Source organism: Pseudonaja textilis, chromosome 13 (genome assembly GCF_049901715.1).
Source record: "Pseudonaja textilis isolate UNSWEBS1 chromosome 13, rPseTex1.2, whole genome shotgun sequence".
Classification (NCBI taxonomy): domain Eukaryota; kingdom Metazoa; phylum Chordata; class Lepidosauria; order Squamata; family Elapidae; genus Pseudonaja; species Pseudonaja textilis.
This window is the reverse complement of record NC_142002.1, coordinates 16218647-16237572: the sequence shown is the minus strand read 5'-3', so window position 1 is coordinate 16237572 and position 18926 is coordinate 16218647. Positions and strand designations below refer to the sequence as shown.

Below are 18926 nucleotides of genomic sequence, written 5' to 3'. Positions count from 1 at the left end.
GTTGCAGAGCCAAACCAGACAGTTATAGAGGTGCAGTTGACAGACTCAATCATTCCTCTGTACACATAATTATATTTTTTTTAAAATTCTCAGTAGTTAGAAAATAGGAGCTAATGCAGGTTGCTTCTCTTTGCTGTCTTCTGTTGATAGGGATGGAAGGTTTGTTCCAGTTCAAACGGCAAAAGCAGTGGGGATAATTTGAACCAGATCAAAGCTCTGGAATCTACTATTTAGCAATAGCAATTGCATTTAGATGTATATACCTCCCCAGGCCATTTTACTGCACGCTCTGATTGCACCAGTGCCAACATTATTTGCGTATTGCCCCAATCATCTGGGCCTTCGTTTTACCAGCCTTTAAAGGATGGAAGGCTGAGTCAACCTTGAGCTGGTCAGGATCGAACTCCAAGCTGTGGGCAAAGTTTGCCGGCAACTTTGCACTTTAACCACTGCACCACCATGGCTCCCATTCACTCTTGAAAAATGCATTTACTACCTAACTGTACTTATTTTATTCTGGCCGCAAGGCCCTCTTCCCATTTTATACCTGGCACCAAACCAAAAAAAGGGGACAAAAATCTCCCCATTTCTTTTAACTATTCAAGCCCACCTTCATTCAGCCTTCAAACCCAATGGTCTCTTTGCTCCTAGATCCTTGAATCGACTAAGGAACTCTATGGTGACAGGCTTGAAAGCCTGGAGCTGCTTCTTGGAGGGATGTTGGAAGAGAATGAGGCCCTTTTCCGAGCCATCCTTGAGGACCAGTTTGTCCGCCTACGAGATGGAGACCGATTCTGGTTTGAAAACCCCAAGAATGGGTAAGTCATCCCATCAGAACATCATTTAATTCCATCTTTCCGATTCTATCCTTCCGTTTCTTTTCTCTGATACAGTGAGATGTATGGTTCTCTTTGCCTTCTTTTTATTCTCACGACGACTTGACAAGGCAGGTGGGGCTGAGAAATTGTGACTGTTGCCAAACCCACACCAAATATTTCATAGTTGAGACCCAACAGAAAGCTCACCAGGGGTGATGGAAATCCAGTAGATCTAGAAGAGAGAAGGTTGGCAGACATTGGGATAAACAAGTCAAGGTGGTACTTGGATCCTTCTCACCATCTAAAGTTGGGGTGTTCCTCCAGAAATAGAAAACAACTTGCCTTGAAGTCCTGAAAGGAAGAATTCTCATCCCATCTGTTAAAAAAGAAACCAAATACAGGGTCTTTGATAGAAGATATTTGTAGCTCAAGGTTGAATTCTGAGGTCCTTGGTGCTGTCTGAGCTTGCTTGTATACTTGATTGTTGGTCTTAGTTAAGTTAACCTTGAAGTTAATCTATGCTGTTCTGAGTGTCGATTACTGATGGAGAGGGGCTGGAGTCTTTTTGTTCTCTTTGGGGCTGGTTGATTGTCTCTTTTGCATAGTCTACACATGTTGTTAATGTCCATGTGTCTATTGATGGCTGATTTTTCAGAGTGCTAGGCTTCTAAAAATTCCCTGACATTTTTGGATATGGCTTGTTCTGGGAGGGTCACATTTTTCCCAATTGAAACTAGGGTTAAGTCTATCTGTATGTTGTAAAATTAAAGAATTTCCTTCATGTCTTCTGATGGCCAGTTTGAATGAGGTTTTGAACTTCCCAGTTCTAAGAAGGCATTCGAATCCCAACCTTACGACTGTATTTATGCTTAATGCATTCAAGATCCCACTGACTCTTGTTTATCCCTTTTGTAGACTATTCACTTCCGAGGAGATTGTGGCCATTAAAAACACGACCTTCAGTCATGTTCTTGATGCTGTCATGAACACAACAAATATCCAAAAAGATGTGTTCACCTGGAAAAATGGTGAGTAATGGCTCATATTTTTGGGAGGTGAATGGGATGAGACCCCCAATCAAGGCAAAACACCATAATCACTGGCACCCATTTCCATCCCTGATTAAAATGCCATCACAAACAAGTTCTACCCTTGCATGCTTCCATTGCAGTGTTGCCCATAAGTATCCAAGGAACGGAGCTTCTATTATGAAGCATAATTATGTTTCATTCTCCCACTTCCCCCTTGCTATCATCGCTGTGCGTGCCTATGAACAAATCCATGGTTTTTTAACCCATATTAGAAATATTACAAATCTTTCAACAAAGAGAAAGGAGGCAGGCTGTATCTCAAGAGGTGAATAACCCCTGGTACATGCAGAAAATTCTGGATTCATGATCGAAAGAGGGGATAGGGGTGGAAGGAATGAACCTAAGAGCGTTGGACAAAGCACCAAACAATTGTTTAGGATTACACATAAATAAGAACATTGTTTTTCTTTTTTTTAAAAAAAAATTTTTAACAATAAAACAACATAGACATACCACATAAAATATAAAAATATCATCCTTCTTCATAAATTTACAAACAGTGCATCGGTTGGTTTACCACTTTTTTTTGTGCATCCATTTCCTAGTCACTAGTATAATTATATTACATAATAGCTCATATTATCAATCAATAATTGTATAACCTAATATCATCACTAAAAACATCATTTATCTATAATTTTGTTAATTCATATTTTAACGAGATAACTATAGTTTACTTAGTTTATTTTGCAATAAATCATAAGATCATACCAAATCTATCTTGATAATGTTTTATAAAGATAATATCAAAAAAAAAAGGGGGAAAAATTTTTTTATGCTAAATCTGAATATTCTATTATTATGTTTTATTATCTAACCATTGATAAAAAAGATCCCAAACTTCATAAAATTGTTTATCTTCTTGTTCTCTAATTTCAAATGTCAATTTACTCATTTCAGCACAATCCAATATTTTCTTAAAAGAACATTGTTTTTCATTAGACAGAACTTCACAGTATGAAGCTGGATTTATTTGTTTATTTTTCAATATTGGCATCTCCTAGTCTTTTGAATGCAGGGAGTTGCATAAATTGGAGGCTCACAGCCTGTCTGGAGCGATAGTCCCTGGTTCCCGAATGGCAGGTGATTTATACCTGTCTGCAATGCACATTAAAGAGAAGTGGGGCGTCCATCCCATGGTTGCACCTGCCATTTTTGAAGCCAGGGACTGTCACTGTTTTAGATAGAGAATATATGGACCACGTGAGTTTTGTGTAGCATCCGGGTTAACATGCGGCCTTGTCCTGCCTTGCAAGTTTGACCTGTAAACATTTTTATAACATTCCTCTAGGTCTTGGTGCAAGAACTTTTTTATTAGCTCTGGTGTTGAATGCCTGAATCTCCCCAGTTTGTTATTACAGCTTGGAGAAATGTCCAGAGTTACGACATACCATCCTCATATCCAAAGCTTGTTAATCCAGCTCACCATATCTGCTTATTGCAGACGGGGGTGTCAGCCTTGGAAACCATTTTTTGCTTGGAAGCTTCAGGGCTGCCACATTTAGCGCCTGGGAGTGACTAGAGGGGGGATTTCATAGAGAGGGAAGATTAGATCAACAACATTCTTTCTTGGAAAGTCAAGGACAAGTCACCCTGCACTTGGAGAGGAGTGCCTGGAGGGATGTCTCCAGTTAGGACAAAGATTTGATTGGGCCACGTGATGGGATGGTGGGTGCAGGGATGGATCTTTGAATTTCTCTTTGGGGAAGGGAAAACCCCGAACTTTCAGATTCGGGTTTTCCCAGATGTGCTAAAATGACAACTCTCATAAAATGGAACTTTGAGGAAATGCTTGTCTTGGAGTTTATTGGTTTGGAGTTGTTTAGTTGGACCATGCTGACAAGGGGAATTAGAAGCAATAAATTCACCTATGCTCATGTGGGCATTGTAGCATTTGGATGGAGCTCTGGTCCAATTTTTATTTTACCCCGATGGGCAGAGAAAGCGAACCAAACTGTTTTTACAAGAGGTGGATCTGTCTTCAAACCACAGCAGAGAAGGAAAATACAAGTAGACTTACGATCAGCATTGAGCCCAGAAATACGGTCGTAACTCATGATGTTCATTAAGCAGGTTCCCACATGACCGCTCCCAATTTTACAACCTTTATTGCAGTGGTCATTAAGTAAATGCTCCGGTTGTTAAACGAGTCCATTTTTCCCCAATGGGCCTTTTCTGTCAGAAAATGGACATAAATGCCAGAAAGCAGGGAAAAGTGCAGAAAATTAAGATGCCATGACCACACTGTCAGGGCTCCAACATGCACCCCCATTCAAATCACAAGTCTCTAGCCAAATTTCTCAGAGTAAAAAAGATTGATTTATTAGGAATTGACATGTCAGCATTTCCTGGTTGCAGTCGACTCTGATACATCATTCATTTCACCCTTGACCCTGGTCTTCCCCCCACCCCCTGGATGTATATTCTCCAATGAGACACATCTATAGCCAAGAGTCATCAATCATGCTCTGCAGTAATAATCTTGCGCACCAACAGCTTTGGCTGCCAAGTGATTATCTGAGGCATTTAAGGAATGCACTGCTTTCCCCCACTCCAACTAAAAAGACCAAAGGAGTATTTTTTTTTTAGTTGACACACAAGATACTCAGCGAAGGCCATAAATACGAGCTTGTTGCTAGGCACCTAAAACATGATCACATGACTGCAAAGGGGTGTGGCCATCGGAACTTTGAAAACAGGCTGTAAGTAGCCCTGGGGAGGTCCATCGTAATTTTGAACAGTGGCTAAGCAACCAGTTATAAAGCACGGGCCACTGTATCTGTGTTGAGTGTCTTAAGAAACTTTGGTGGAGGGAGGAACAAAAAGAATGAAATGGAATAGAGTTCAGAGTCTCATTGCATTCTCCACCCATCAGGTGATCCATGCCTCCAACCCAGGCAGATGAACTTGGAGGGCCTTCCTCTGTGCAAACAGATGACCGTCATAGATTACTTCCAAGGAAGTCCTGCCGGTTTTGGAATCCTCATCGCTGCCCTGTGCTGCTTGCCTTTAGGTTTGTATTCCATCCAGGTTTGAAGTTTTCCTTTATACTCCAGCATAGAGTTCAACTGTTGAAATGTCCTGGGGGTGGTGGTGTAGAAAACTGGAATAAAGCATCTCTATAAGTACTGTCCGACGTTTGTGTTTGCTCACTTCCTCCCCACCCAAAAATAATCAGTCGTTCAACCTTGGTGGGACAAAAATTGGAGATCTGTGGTTTATTAGGCGATGCAGCCTGCATCTTTCCAACAATGCTTAAATGCTGCCTCTGAACAAAGTAAAGACTGAGAGACTGAGTGTATGGACCTGCAATCTTGGGATCTCCTTAATTTTAGCTCCTTTGGGTTCCACTATGCCCTCTGACTTTTAAGACGATCAGTAGAAGGCTGTGGCGCCAGAGGTGATTGAGATATGCAGGTAGCAGGACCATTGTCCATGGTGGTGAAGAAAACCATGATTTGTTATCTCAATAGCTTTGAAGGACATCAACTTGAAGAAAAGTAGCATGAAGTTATCAATGTGATGAGCTAAGAGGAAGAATTTGTTGGTTTGTAACTATCCTCAATGCTCAAGATTGGTATTTGTGAACAACTCCAGCTGTTGTAACATCAGCTAATGCTTTTCATGCTGGTTTTTCTGCAGTGAGTCTCTTCATTGCCTGGATTGTTGCTTTTTTCCGGAGGAGGTCTTTCCGTAAGTTGCAGAAGAGGCAAAATCCCACCACTCATCCAGACGTATCTGCTGAAGGAACCCAAGGTGAGGAGCAATTCTGTCCGAGCGTCCACTACGCAAAGATTCCATTCAAACACAGTATGAATCAAATGGAGAATTCCTGAAGAATTGTTATCCTGGTTGCTAATCAAAAACAATTGCGCACTCTTGTGTTGTATTCATTGGGGTTATACTATTGGGTTTACATTCCTGGAGATGGGAGAGTGATGGAGAAAAGCAACGAAAACTTGGACATGGGTTATATTGGTGTAAATGGATGCATGAACGATAACAGCCTAGGTGTCTTCAAAAAGGATAAAAGAGTCTTTGAGGAAGGGAACCTTGAGTGTTTGAAAATGCAAGGCTAATATAAAGTCTGTTCTATGTTATAATATGTTGAGACTCTAGAAAAACTGCAGAGAAGAGCAACCAGAATGACTAGGGAACTGGAGATTAAAACATATGGTGAACCGTTTGCAGGAACTGGGCATGGCTAGTCTAGTGAAGAGAAGGATCAGGGGAGTCATGACAGCAGTCTTCCAATATTTGAGGGACTGCCACAGAGAGGAAGGGGGTCAAACTATTTTCCAAGGCACCTGAAGGCCAGACAAGGAATAATGGATGGAAATTGAACAAGGAGAGATTCAACCTGGAAACAAGGAGGAATTTTCTGACAGTGAGAACAATCAACCCATGGAACAGAAGTTGTGGGGGCTTCATCACTGGAGGCTTTCAAGAAGAGACTGGACTGTCATTTGTCAGAAATGGTGTAGGGTCTCCTGCTTGGGCTGGGTGAAGGGCGGGCGGGGTTGGACTAGATAACCTACAATAGAATAGAATAGAATTCTTTATCGGCCAAGTGTGATGGGACACACAAGGAATGTCTTGGTGTAAATGCTCTCAGTGTACATAAAAGAAAAAATAAATTCGTCAGAGTCAAGAATCATAAGGTTCAACACTTAATGATAGTCACAGGTTACAATAAGCAATAAAATCATACTAAGAAATAGTCAATAAAAATTGTAAGAATTCAAGCAACAAAGTTACAGTCATACAGTCACAAGTGGGAAGGATGGGTGATCAGGAGTCATGAGAAGATTAAAAGTAATAGTAGTGCAGACTTTGTAAATAGTTGGACAGTGTTGAGGGAATGATTTGTTTAGTAGAGTGATGGCGTTAGGGGAAAAAAACTGTCCTTGTGTCTAGTTGTTCTGGTGTGCAGTTGGAAGGTCCCTTCCAACTCCATTAATTGGTAATCAGTAACGTAGGAGTTTTCTCCCCGCCCAGCACTTGAATGGCACGGCTTCAAGATAGATACTTCCCTTGTCTACATCCAACTGAAGGAAGACAAAGTGATCAAAGTGCTTGATTGCAAGTTGGCTGTGGTTCGCAACATAACCCTCAGAAGCCAGCAGAAAGTGGAGACCATCATGTCCAACAACCGAGGCAACAAGACCATACTTCTGAAGATTCCTAAAGAATATGACCTGGTATGTACCAGGGAGGATGACAATCAACTTTGTATGTTCTCGTTTATATACTGGAAAGGTTCCCCTCTTGCCTTTCTGTCTTCTTTTCAACCCCAGGAACCTTAGGACTAACTAAAGTAGCAACCAGGATTATTTCCATAAATCCTATAATATTATGCCAATTGTTTAATAGCAATAGGTATATGGCGGAAAAGCTATCCATGGTCTATGTCGCCATGGAGAAGATCCTATTGTAAATAACTAGGCCATTGATGAAATCGCAAACCTCTAAAGTATTCTGAATATATTAAGCAATGCCTTGAAAATTAAAATATGAAAGAGTGGCATAGAACAAGGGGGACTTTTAGGTGCTGGAGTTACATTATGAACAAGAGAGCATTTTCAGTTGTCTAAAGATTCTCACCCTCGACTGTGAAGCTCTCTCATCTCGCTGTTGTTCTCAGGTGTTGCAATTTAAGGTAGAAGCAGAATGCAGGGACTTCCTCGGACATCTGAAAACCTACTTGGAGAGGAATGAATTGACGCTCCAAGTGTTCATGATGAGCGAACAGCAGCTGCTGAAAAAGGCAGTAACCAAGGAGCAGAGAAAAGAAATCCTGGAAATTTTTTTCCGGCATTCATTTGCTCAGGTAAGTGGGGAGCTCTTGCTTCTTCTCCTTCTCCTCTCCTTTTCCTCCTCTTCCTCTTCCTCTTCCTCCTCCTCCTCTTCTACTTTCTCCCCCTCTACCTCTTCCTACATCTCTTTCCCCTTCCCCTATTTAACTTGTACCATTTAAATGGTTGTTTCTTTCTCTCACTTGTTGGAAAACATTGTATTTCTTTTCTATTGATTTCTGGTCTATTAGAACATTGAATACGTATGTTGCTGAACAAGAAATAACACCATCTACACAATGTTGCCTAACTGAATGATTTTATTACCAATTAAAATGACTAAAATCTAAAACCTCCTCTTGTCACTTCATGTTACATCATCACTACATGGTAGGACAGCAAGTGCAAGAACTATCCGAGTTTTGTTTAGAGTGCCTTGTCTTTCTGGTGGAAAGTGAGTGGACTTCCTTCCTGGTGGGAATGTGATTGGTGGTCTTACTCTTTTAGGTTCTAAACATTGACAGATTAGATGCTGGAGAACTCAATTTGGAAACATCTCAGAAAGCCAAGGAAGCCTTAAAGTGTGAACTGAGCCGGGCCGAGTTCGCGGATGCTCTGGGTCTCAAATCCCAATCCGTATTTGTGGAGTCCATGTTCTCACTCGCCGACAAAGACGGGAATGGATATCTCTCCTTTCGGGAATTCCTGGACATCTTGGTGGTCTTTATGAAAGGTGAAATTTGAAATTACTCAACTGCAAGGGGTGGGAAAAACTAACCACAGTCAAGACCTCAAGAGTTTGGCCCCAAACTATTTGGGTTAGAATACACTTTACTAAATCAAGTTGATTTGAAGCTGCATTTTTTTTGTAACCAGTTAAGCTTAGTGCTTAGTGTTACATCAGATTTCTATTCTATTCTATTCTATACTATTCTATTCTATTCTATTTTTTTATGATTCAGTGTCTTGGGTGACCTAAGAAGATTGATTGAGTCAATAATGCAACAAGTCAAGCATGTTGTGTGTAGGCAACCCTAATATTTGATACCCAACGGAATTATGAATACCCAATGGAATATTATACCCATTTATCCATCCATCGATGATGAAGGGGATGGAAGATGATAGAGGTCTTCCCCTTCAGTTCCAGGAGCAAGTAGATGGAGTTGGTGAAAGGAGGCAGGATCCTTTGCCCTCTTCCTGGAAAACCTAAGGATTGCAAGAAGATGCCACTATTATAGCAGAGACCTGTAGTAGAGTCTTAATCTTGACCCATTGGAAGTGTGAGAATTGTGTTAAACTTTCAGCCAACACGATGAGCTTTAGAGTAGTGAGATTTTTGGGGGTATCTATCAGCACAATCCATGAACTTTTGAGTTGCTATAATATCATCTGTTCTATTTTATTTATTTTAAGTATTCCTTGAATACTCGACACACTGATCATCTCAGAACTAAGTGTTTCCTTCCTTTCTGATTGTCAGCAAAAATCAAGAAATGGGCTTTAAGGATCTTTCCAAATATTGGGGGCTGAGTTGTGCTGATGAGTCATGTTTTGTGTTCTCTCTCTCTCTCAACCAGGAACCCCCCAGGAGAAGTCCAAGCTGATGTTTGCCATGTACGATATTGACGGAAATGGCTTTCTTTCGAAAGGAGAATTTTTTCGGATGCTGAGGTATCTTCTGCCGGTTTGCTGGCTTTGGTTATTGTAAGAAATTCTTGGTGGAGAGATGCTAGAATTTCCATTTGCTAGAATGCTAACTTGTACCTCTGGTTGGTTCCTCACCTGAAATTCAGCTTGTGTACATCTGGGGGAACGTTGACACCAACAATAAAGCACAACCTCACAATGCACAGCCCAGCTGTCAGCCCTGAAGTTGAGCTGATCAAAGCCATCTTGACAACTTCCGTGTTGCCACACTGGAGCTGAGGGATAGGGAGGGAGGATTTGAGATAGCTGGGATTGTGTAGCCAAAACACAATACTTTCTCTTGGGAACCAAGGACATTCTCACACCTGGTCAGAGGAAGGAGGAGCAATGTCACTAGGCAACCAGATTGTGATTGGACCATCTGATTGTTTTGAGAAAGTGACAAACTTTTAATTAGGTGAAAGTCGCAAGAACCTTCAGAGTTGGTTTTCACCAGATCTGTGCCAATATATTTCCAACAAAGCTATTCTTTGAGGAATCTACCTGCCTCAGAGTTTTGCTTCATTATGGGTCTATTACCAACATTTTGGAAGAGGTGAAGCTCCATGGAAAATAATTCCCTAGATTTGCAGAGTAGGACTGGTCTTATTGTAGACCAAGCTCAGCCAGTGTCTCCATCCAACCCACAGTTTTTGTAAGTTAATCTGAGTCGTGAGTTAAACTGATGTGCTATCAACCACCTTCTTCGATTCAAGCAAGCCTTTGCCATAGCCTCTTCAGTTACCCAGTTTTGAGACTTATTAGCTCAAAATTTCTTATTTCCTCCTCTAGATCCTTCATTGAGATCTCTAACAACTGTCTCTCCCGGGATCAGACCGAACAGGTTATTGAATCCTTGTTCAAAGAAGCAGGATTTCAGGATAAGGAAGAGCTCACTTGGGAGGATTTTCACTACATGTTGAGGGATCATGACAATGCACTCCAGCGCACTCAACTTTGCATTAAAGGTCAGCAGAATCCAGAACATAAAGTTCACACAAAGCCTTCTGGTTGGGTAAGAGTTAGGAAGCCATACTTCTGGCTCAAGATCTTCAGGAAGTAGAGATTCTCATTCTTATTATATTGTGCCACCTTTTCTTCTGGGTCAATATATGAAATGGAACGGAATGAGGAAGTGGATCCCCAGGAGGGAAGGGTGTATTCCGGATAAATAAGAGGCAACTCAGCCCAGATATCACATATAAAAGAAAGAGGGTGGACATGGCTTCTCCCTAATAGTTGTCAAAGTATATTGTAGGTGCAAATAGTAGAGTCTTCACACCAGCAACATTCCGTCTCTAGGTGTGAACCCTTAAAAGAACTCAACTTGGAAGACTCTTCATGCTTTATTCATGGTTTTGGACCTGACACTACAGGAAAGAAACCAACAGAATGCCCATAACGTCAACTATTATCCTTCTTTTTCATTCTCTACTAAGTCCTTGGTGGTCACCTATTGAACTTTCTTTTCTACCTTCCTCCCAGGCGTTCCTGAGAAACTCAAACAAAATGTAATCAATCGTGTGTCCTTCATTAACAAGGATCAAGATAACAAGTAAGCCATCTCCCAGTTACTCACTTTCTCATGCAGCCTGCCTAAACCTGCATGTGGATTTCAGATGTGACCCAGATCCCACTTTGCCCTCAACCACAAATCACAGTTTCTTTGCAAAGATTTGTGGCATGTTTACAGTTCCCATACTCTGCCCAATCCTTGTGAACCCCAAGTAGCCAGTAATGCAAAGGAAATAAATATTCATACAATGGGGATCAATATGTATTATTAATGAACATAGAAAACCGTGAGGGCTAAATGAAAGTTTCATTTTTGAAACTTGGATATTGTCCTGCTTGCAAAAAAAAAAAATAGATAACAAGCTGAATTGCACCAACTGGAGGCTGTAAAAATGGCATTAGAAGAAGCTTAAGTGTAAAAAGGTTTAAATATCATAGTAGTTCACTAAGACTTTAAACATTAAGGGAGCTTAGAAGTTCCCATGTGATAACCTGAAAGTTTTTCCGCTTTTTCAACAAATCCATCAAGTTCTTCTGCATTTTAATTGTGAAAGGCATCCAATTCTGAAAACCTCATGAAGAACCTCTTGTGAAGTCTTACAATTGTTACTTCCACAGACAGAAACAAGAGATCAGAAGGGATGCTTTAATAGCCATATCTTCTCTTCTGGGGGGGTTTCTTTTTTTCCTAGAGAATAACATTTAAACTTAGGGAAATCTACTTTCAGCCAGCTCTATCACTGGGTTGAAAAAAATAGGTGGTTCAGGTAGATGATTGTGACATGCAAAGACAGGATTTAGAAATTCTCCATTTGTCTTGCCAGAGAAGAGAAGAAGTGCCTCCGATGCCAAAATATCTTGCCTGGGCTTGGATATTCTACTTGGTGGATATGTGCCATAATCTTTAGATGGCTTGATGTAACTTGAAATTGCGCCGTAATTCAAAACAATTTGCAGTAAATCAGATTTTAATAGGATACACACAGTCCCAAATGCAAGATGCTACAATGAGATTAAAATGAATGATGTGTCATTTAGGACTGGCCCCGCCTTTAAAATAACCCAGATAGAGTTTGGGTGGGGGAAAAAAATCATTCCCTATTCCCTAGGTTGTTTTGTCTTTTTTCCTGCTGGAATGTAGACAGCAAAGTCAAATTGGTGCTCCACCAATTTAAAAAGCAATCCCAGAGAAAATGTAAAGCTAAAATGTGTGGGAAAAAAAGGATTGGCTGGCATTTTTCGTGGTGATTTTAAAGTTAAAAAGTATGATCAAACCGTCAGGGCACCTTGCTTGCTTCCAGCATCCTAGACCGAGTATCCTCTTTAAAAGCTGATGATCTGCTCCCTTACAGTTTTCTCCTAACCCGAAAGAATCCCCTGATCCTGGATTCAGACTGGCTACCTGGCGAAGGAATAGGACAGGACTTACGGAAAAGGCAAGGGAAAAAGTAAGTAGGTGATGAAAGGTGTAATGGACCAAAGAAAGTCATTCTAAAGTGGGACAATGAACTGCCCATCTTAACCCTACCACCTTCTCCAAACGCAAGAGACATTGATGAGAGACCAAAGAAGGGTTGGAGGCTCCGAGGAACTAGTGAATCTTGTTGGGCACACAAAAATAGAAACGAAATAATACCTGTGTAGAGTTTAGATTGGGATGGCGCCATTTTTTAAGCAGAAGCCATGCTGGATCAGAGCCAAGACATTTATGCTAATTGACGATAGATATTTCTGAGAAACTCAAGGGCAGGTCACAGGTAATCCCGTTTTTTTGGCCAATTCATCTCTGTTCCTGTAAAAGTATCTGTCAATCCTGAAGTGAACCTGGCTGAGGCCATCTTTACGGCTTCAGGGTTGCCGCTGGATGGGAGGAGGGGGGAAGGAAAAAAGATAACTGAGGGGGGGGGGGTTGTAGCCAAAACAAAACGTTTCCTGTGAGAACCAAGGACATTTCAACCAGTGGCGAGGAGGAGGAGGAGGAGGAGGAGGAGGAGGAGGAGGAGGAGGAGGAGGAGGAGGAGGAGGAGGAGCAGGAGGAGGAGGAGGAGGAGGAATGTAACCAAGCAACGAGTCAACACTTCTATCGGACAATGTAATGGATGACTTGTGGGAAAGGAGGAGCTTTCCCTTTAAACTGGTGAAAGCTGCAGGAACTTTCAGAGTTGGTTTTCATCCGTTGTGCCAATAAGATGTATCCAATAAATTGGTCTTTGGGGAATCTACCTCCCTCAGAGTTCTGCTTTCTAGGGGGTACATTACTTAGAATGCTGACAACATCTATATAACTAGATTTTTATTTTATTTATTTAGTTGAATGTGTCAAGCATGTCTGAGAAAACAAGTATAAGTATGAACATAACGTATAAACATATAAGTATAAACGGGTATAAGTAGATACATAATAAATGAGTATGAATAAATGGGAACAGGAGAACAGGGATGGTAGGCACGCTGGTGCATTTATGCACGCTCCCTTACAGACATCTTAGGAATGGAGTGAGGTCCATGATAGACAGTTAGTCCATGAAGGTTAAAGCTTTGGGGGTTTGAGGATGTAACAACAGAGTCAGGTAGTGAGTTCCAGGCGTTGACCATGCTGTTGCTGAAGTCGTATTTACCACAATCAAGTTTGGAGCGGTTTACTTTGAGTTTGTATCTGTTGTTTGTCCATGTGTTATTGTGGTTGAAGTTGAAGTAGTCATTGACAGGTAGGACGTTGTAGCAGGCAATTTTGTGTACTAAGCTTAGGTCAGACCATTAGATGAGCAGTTACGTAGGACGAATAGTATTCATTAGGAGTTCATCATATTTGTGAAGATCTGTGGTCATCACCTTCTCTTCCTGCAAGTTATTCATCACCATAGCAGACATTGTTTAAGTGGGGTCTTGTCTCTACCCACCCACCCTCAGTATGACTCTGGTGCTCCTCAACTAAATATCCACCACATTGTGTCCAAACGTCCATCAAGAGCTTACACTGGCCCAATGTCTGATTTTATTTTTAACATAGACCATCCTGTCCTTGAATGGATGGATGGATTGGACGTTAACATTTGAAACTACTGTAAGGCCATGTATTTGCCATACGCTAAATAAATAAATACCATAGTAGAATCAGACACTTCAGAAGGAAACTGAGCTAGAAGCTACAAGAAATTCAGAAGTCTGGAGAACTTCAAAATTTCTCTCTATTGCCTAGTTAATCTCCATAATCCAACTCCAGTGTACACATTCAAAATGTAAACAACTGTCAGTTCCATAAAAGTGTAAACACCCTTCAACTAGCTATCTTTGCAGTTTACTCTTGTATGATTTTATGGATTGATTGATTATTAAATGTCTACGCCACCCATCTCACTATCAAGTGACCCTGGGTGCCAATGATGGCAATTATCAGCATCCACCTCACCCAACCTTCATTATTTCCAATGTATGCATTATAAATAGCCCATTCTGTTGTTGGCTTGTTTATATGTGGTTAGTTTCTAGGCAACATAGCAAGAACAAGCTCTCAAACAAATCCAAGCATCACTGCTGTCTTTATAGCAGCAAAGACCAATAGCAATGCCATTGGCATGAGAGCAGTGGAGATGCAGGCTTCCAGGATGACTTCAGGAGGCTTAAACACCTCTGGATATTCCACCCCAAATTAAGAACCAGTGTAGAATACTAGGGTAGAAGCAATGGGGTTGGCTTTTCCAGACCAACTCAAGTTGCTATGAGGAAAGAAATTATCAATGTATAACAGAAAAACAGAGTTGGGAGGGACTTTGAAGGTCATCTAGTCCAATCCCCTGCCCACGCAGGAGATGCTATACTATTCCAGTCCAGTGGCTGTCCAGTTTCTTCTTAAAAGCTCCCCATGATGAAGCACCCACATCTCCTAGAGGCCAATCGTTCCATTGATGAACTGCTCAATTTGTCGGGAAATTTCTTCTTAGTTCTAGTTGGCTTCTCTCCTTGATGAGTTCCCACCCATGGCTTCTTGTCCACGCCCTCTTCCAACAAATCAAACACAATCCAAAGGGAATAGAAACCTTGTAATGCTTCTGCAAAATGATGAACTGTGATAAGCACAAGCCTTGCCAAACTGTGCGAGACTTGCCAAAAGATAACAGACAAGAAATAATTTGCAATACAAGAATCTTCAAATGCAAATTCAGCATACTGGAATGTCCACGAGGCTGGAGTTTCAAAACGTCTTTGCCTTCTGCAAAGAACTTTTGTTTCACAGCTGGCTTTTATCTTCTTGAAGGAGGACACATTACCTTGCAGCTTTACTCCCGAGTCACCCATGCTGTTGTAGCTGCTCTTTCCTATGAGCAATCCTGCGCTTAGGTGCCCTTGGCACAGGCTCCTCGGGAACCTCCTCCTCATTGCTGCCAGCCCCCACAATCTCTGAAGGCAGCAGTCCACTCCCTAATGGTCCTGGCCCCTCATCTGAGTCCTCGCTCTCCTCAGCCGTCCACACCTGCTGCCAGCTAACCACAACACCTGCCTTCAGGTGCTTTGGAGAATAGGTTGACTCCCCACTTCTTTGTGGCAGCCACTTAGATATTGGAACACTGCTTTCGCGTCACCCCAGTCCTTCTTTTCATTAAACTAGACACACCCAATTCCTGCTATCGTTCTTCATATATCAGGAAAGCCTTTATGGGAGGAAAATGAAACCAAGTTGGCAAATCCTTAGGTTTTGTGTGTGCTTTAAAATGCTCTTGTTCCCTTGTAAAGGTACCTCTGGGGGATATTTTAAGATCAGGAGGCTGGTTGCAGAGATCTAACAAAAAACAAAGTAGATCCCCATTTACCTAAAGCTGGCTCACTCACTGAAACATTGTGGATTCTGTTTTAGGATGTTGTAGAGCAGGGGTCTCCAACCTTGGCAACTTTAAGACTCGTGGACTTCAACTCCCAGAATTCCTCAGCCAGCAGCTGGCTGAGGAATTCTGGGAGTTGAAGTCCACGAGTCTTAAAGTTGCCAAGGTTGGAGACCCCTGTTGTAGAGCAGATTTTTCTTTTCGTGGTCTTCAGATCAAAATTTGCCCTGCCAGTCAAGATGTTCCTGAGCTATGATTTCCCATTTTCCAGATTGGTCTTCCCAGAACCTCATCTCTACACGGAGGCGCGGAGGGAGCGGTACCAGAGGAACAAAATCCACCAGAAGATCCAGCAGTTCAAGAGGTTCATTGAGAACTTCCGGCGCCACATTATCTGCGTGGTGATATTCTCGGCCATCTCCGCCGGCGTCTTTGTAGAAAGGGCATACTGTGAGTTACCAGCCTACTTAGCACCACCGAACCGGCTGCTCAGCTCAAGAGTTGAGGCGGCTAATTTGATTCAGAACTCCGCATCCTCGTGCCATGAGGCAGGAGAGATGCCCGTCTCCATGCAGCCACCACTAAGCATACCACGTACGTATCTCCTTGCAGCCCAGACTAACGCAGGTGTAAAGCAAGACACTCCCGCTGCAAGTAGAGCTGCATTAATGGTTAACAAGGGAGGTTTGTTGGCAAACTTCCTGGTATGGCTTTTATAGTGGCTGTTTTAGTGGCTCAGATCTGCAGGAGATGGTTCATAACATTCCTGGCTGCGGTTGAACCATTGAAGACCTGAGTATTCTCCTTGCAATCTTACCATAACCTAACCCCACCCACCCGCACCCATTGGACACATAGGTAGAGATCTGGAGAGGAGCTCCAAATCTGTACACATCACTATGTGCTCCCTTATCCCTTGGATCTCTTTGATGTTGCATTGCCATGCCTCGTATGGGGCATGCAAGCACGTTTATCATCTGAGCATGTTGGAGATGAAATGCACTTACGGAAAGGCAGGTGTATCTTGAGGCTTCAGACCTGTGGTGGACTTCCTCCAAAGTTTTTCCCAAGGGCTCCCAGAGTTTCTCCCAAAGTATCTTTTGGATGGTCATTTTTATTGGATAGATGGTGGTGAACATGGAGGAATCCTACGAATGGTGCCTCCTCCATTTAATTTCCCAATCCTCACATTGAAACAGAAGTAGCGTTGAATCCAGTTGGGTTGTAACCTGCTCCCACTCAGTTTATTCCGAGTCTACCCTCCTTTTGGGGGCACGACTTGATCTGCAGAAGGCCACCACCAGATCTCAGCCAGGGGTGGGATTCTACCAGTTCTCACCTATTAGCTAGAACCGGATGTTAACATTCTAAGCAGTTTGGAGAACCGGTTGTTAGAAGAAATTACTGGTCTAATCCTGTAAGGAAGGCAGGAAGGAAACATTTTGGAGTTGCTTACAGAAACTGCCTCTCCGTTAACCCTTATTACATTCTTGGCAGGACTAGACTTCCTGTCTCTGGAACATCTCTGGAGTTTTTTTCCCCTCCTTTGCTGGTACTTTGCTTGTGTGGAGTGACCATTCAAAGTTACAATGGCACTGAACAAAGTGATTTATGACCATTTTTCACACTTACGACTGCTGCAGCATCCCCACAGTCATGAGAGGAGATGTGTGCCTCGATGTGAGCGAATTGAGTTGGCCATGCCCAGCCAATAACTTGACAACCAAGCCATGTTCATCCAGTCACATGACCACCAAGCCATGCTCACCACCTAAACCACGCCCACAGAACCGGTTGTTTAAAAGTTTGAATCCCACCCCTGGTCGTTTTGGGTAGAGTAGCCCAAAATGAAGGGTTTCGTCACAATCTCAGCACTCAATCCGTTTGCTTTGCAGATTATGGATTTGCATCACCGCCCACCGGAATTGCCGACACGACCTTTGTGGGCATCTTGATCTCTCGGGGGGCTGGTGCCAGCATCTCCTTCATGTACTCCTTCATCTTACTCACCATGTGCCGGAACCTCATCACCTTCCTGCGAGAAACATTCTTCAATCGCTACATCCCGTTTGATTCTGCTGTGGATTTCCACCGATGGATCGCCACCGCAGCCTTGGTCTTCTCAGGTAGACCCGAACAGACAGAAACCGGTCGCATCTTTGACTAGGCGAACGTTGAGATCCTTTGAAACGGTTTGTGGCACAAGCAGGCAATTACAGATAACAGATCATCAGAGTTAGAAAGGGACCTTGTAGGTCATCTGCCCATGCAGGAGACCCTACACCATTTCTGGCAGATGGGAGTCCAGTCTCTTCTTGAAAGTCTCATGTGATGATGCTCCCATAACTTCCGAAGGCAACTTCTGTTCGATTGTTCTGCCAGAAAATTTCTCCTTATTTCTTATAGGTTGAATCTCTATTTGATCAGTTTCCAGCCATTGTTCCTTGTCTGGCCTTCAGGTGCCTTGGAAAACAACTTGACCCCCTCCTCTCTGTAGCAGCCCCTGAGATATTGGAAGACTGCTATCATGTCTCCCCTGGTCCTTCTCTTCCTTAGACTAGCCAGGCCCAGTTCCTGCAACTGTTCATCGTATGTTTTAGCCTCCAGTCCCTTAATTATCCTGGTTGCTCTTCTCTGCACTTTTTCTAGAGTCTCAACATCTTTTTTATAGTGTGGTGACCAAAACTGGATGCAGTACTCTAGCTGTGGCCTTACTAAGGCTTTATAGAGTGGTATTAGTACCTCCCTTGATCTCGATTGTATCCCTCGGTTAATGCAATTTAGGATTGCCTTAGCTTTTTTGGCTGTTGCTACACACAGCTGGTCAGCGTGTTGGAGACAAAACTTTTTTAAAAACCCAAATCATCTCCGATTTCTCACTGCTGCAACTGCATGAATTTTGGCAATGCACAACCCAGAAAATGTGCAAGGAAAATAATTTAACAGATTGAATAGATTAACAGAGTTGGAAGGGGCCTTGTAGGTCATCTAGTCCAACCCCCCCACCCCCCCCAAGCAGGAGACCCTACACCATTTCTGACAGATGGCAGTCCAATCTCTTCTTGAAAGCCTCCGGTGATGAAGTTCCCCCAACTTCCGAAGGCAACTTCTGTTCCATGGGTTGATCGTCCTCACTGTCAGAAAATTTCTCCTTATTTCCAGGTTGAATCTCCTCTGGATTAGTTTCAACCTTGCCTGGCC

At 42.5% G+C, this 18926-nt stretch overlaps 1 protein-coding gene across 1 annotated transcript in view; it reads left to right on the top strand.

Moving 5' to 3' along the window:
- DUOX2 (dual oxidase 2) overlaps positions 1–18926 on the top strand; it is a 46196-nt gene that overhangs the window by 16589 nt on the left and 10681 nt on the right. The window contains exons 13-25 of the mRNA XM_087941480.1: positions 652–818; positions 1734–1846; positions 4785–4922; positions 5552–5665; positions 6908–7110; positions 7554–7739; positions 8212–8437; positions 9285–9378; positions 10186–10361; positions 10879–10948; positions 12261–12356; positions 15997–16175; positions 17621–17851. Coding sequence (XP_087797606.1) covers positions 652–818; positions 1734–1846; positions 4785–4922; positions 5552–5665; positions 6908–7110; positions 7554–7739; positions 8212–8437; positions 9285–9378; positions 10186–10361; positions 10879–10948; positions 12261–12356; positions 15997–16175; positions 17621–17851 — 1993 coding nt within the window. The remainder of the gene's footprint in view (positions 1–651; positions 819–1733; positions 1847–4784; positions 4923–5551; positions 5666–6907; positions 7111–7553; positions 7740–8211; positions 8438–9284; positions 9379–10185; positions 10362–10878; positions 10949–12260; positions 12357–15996; positions 16176–17620; positions 17852–18926) is intronic.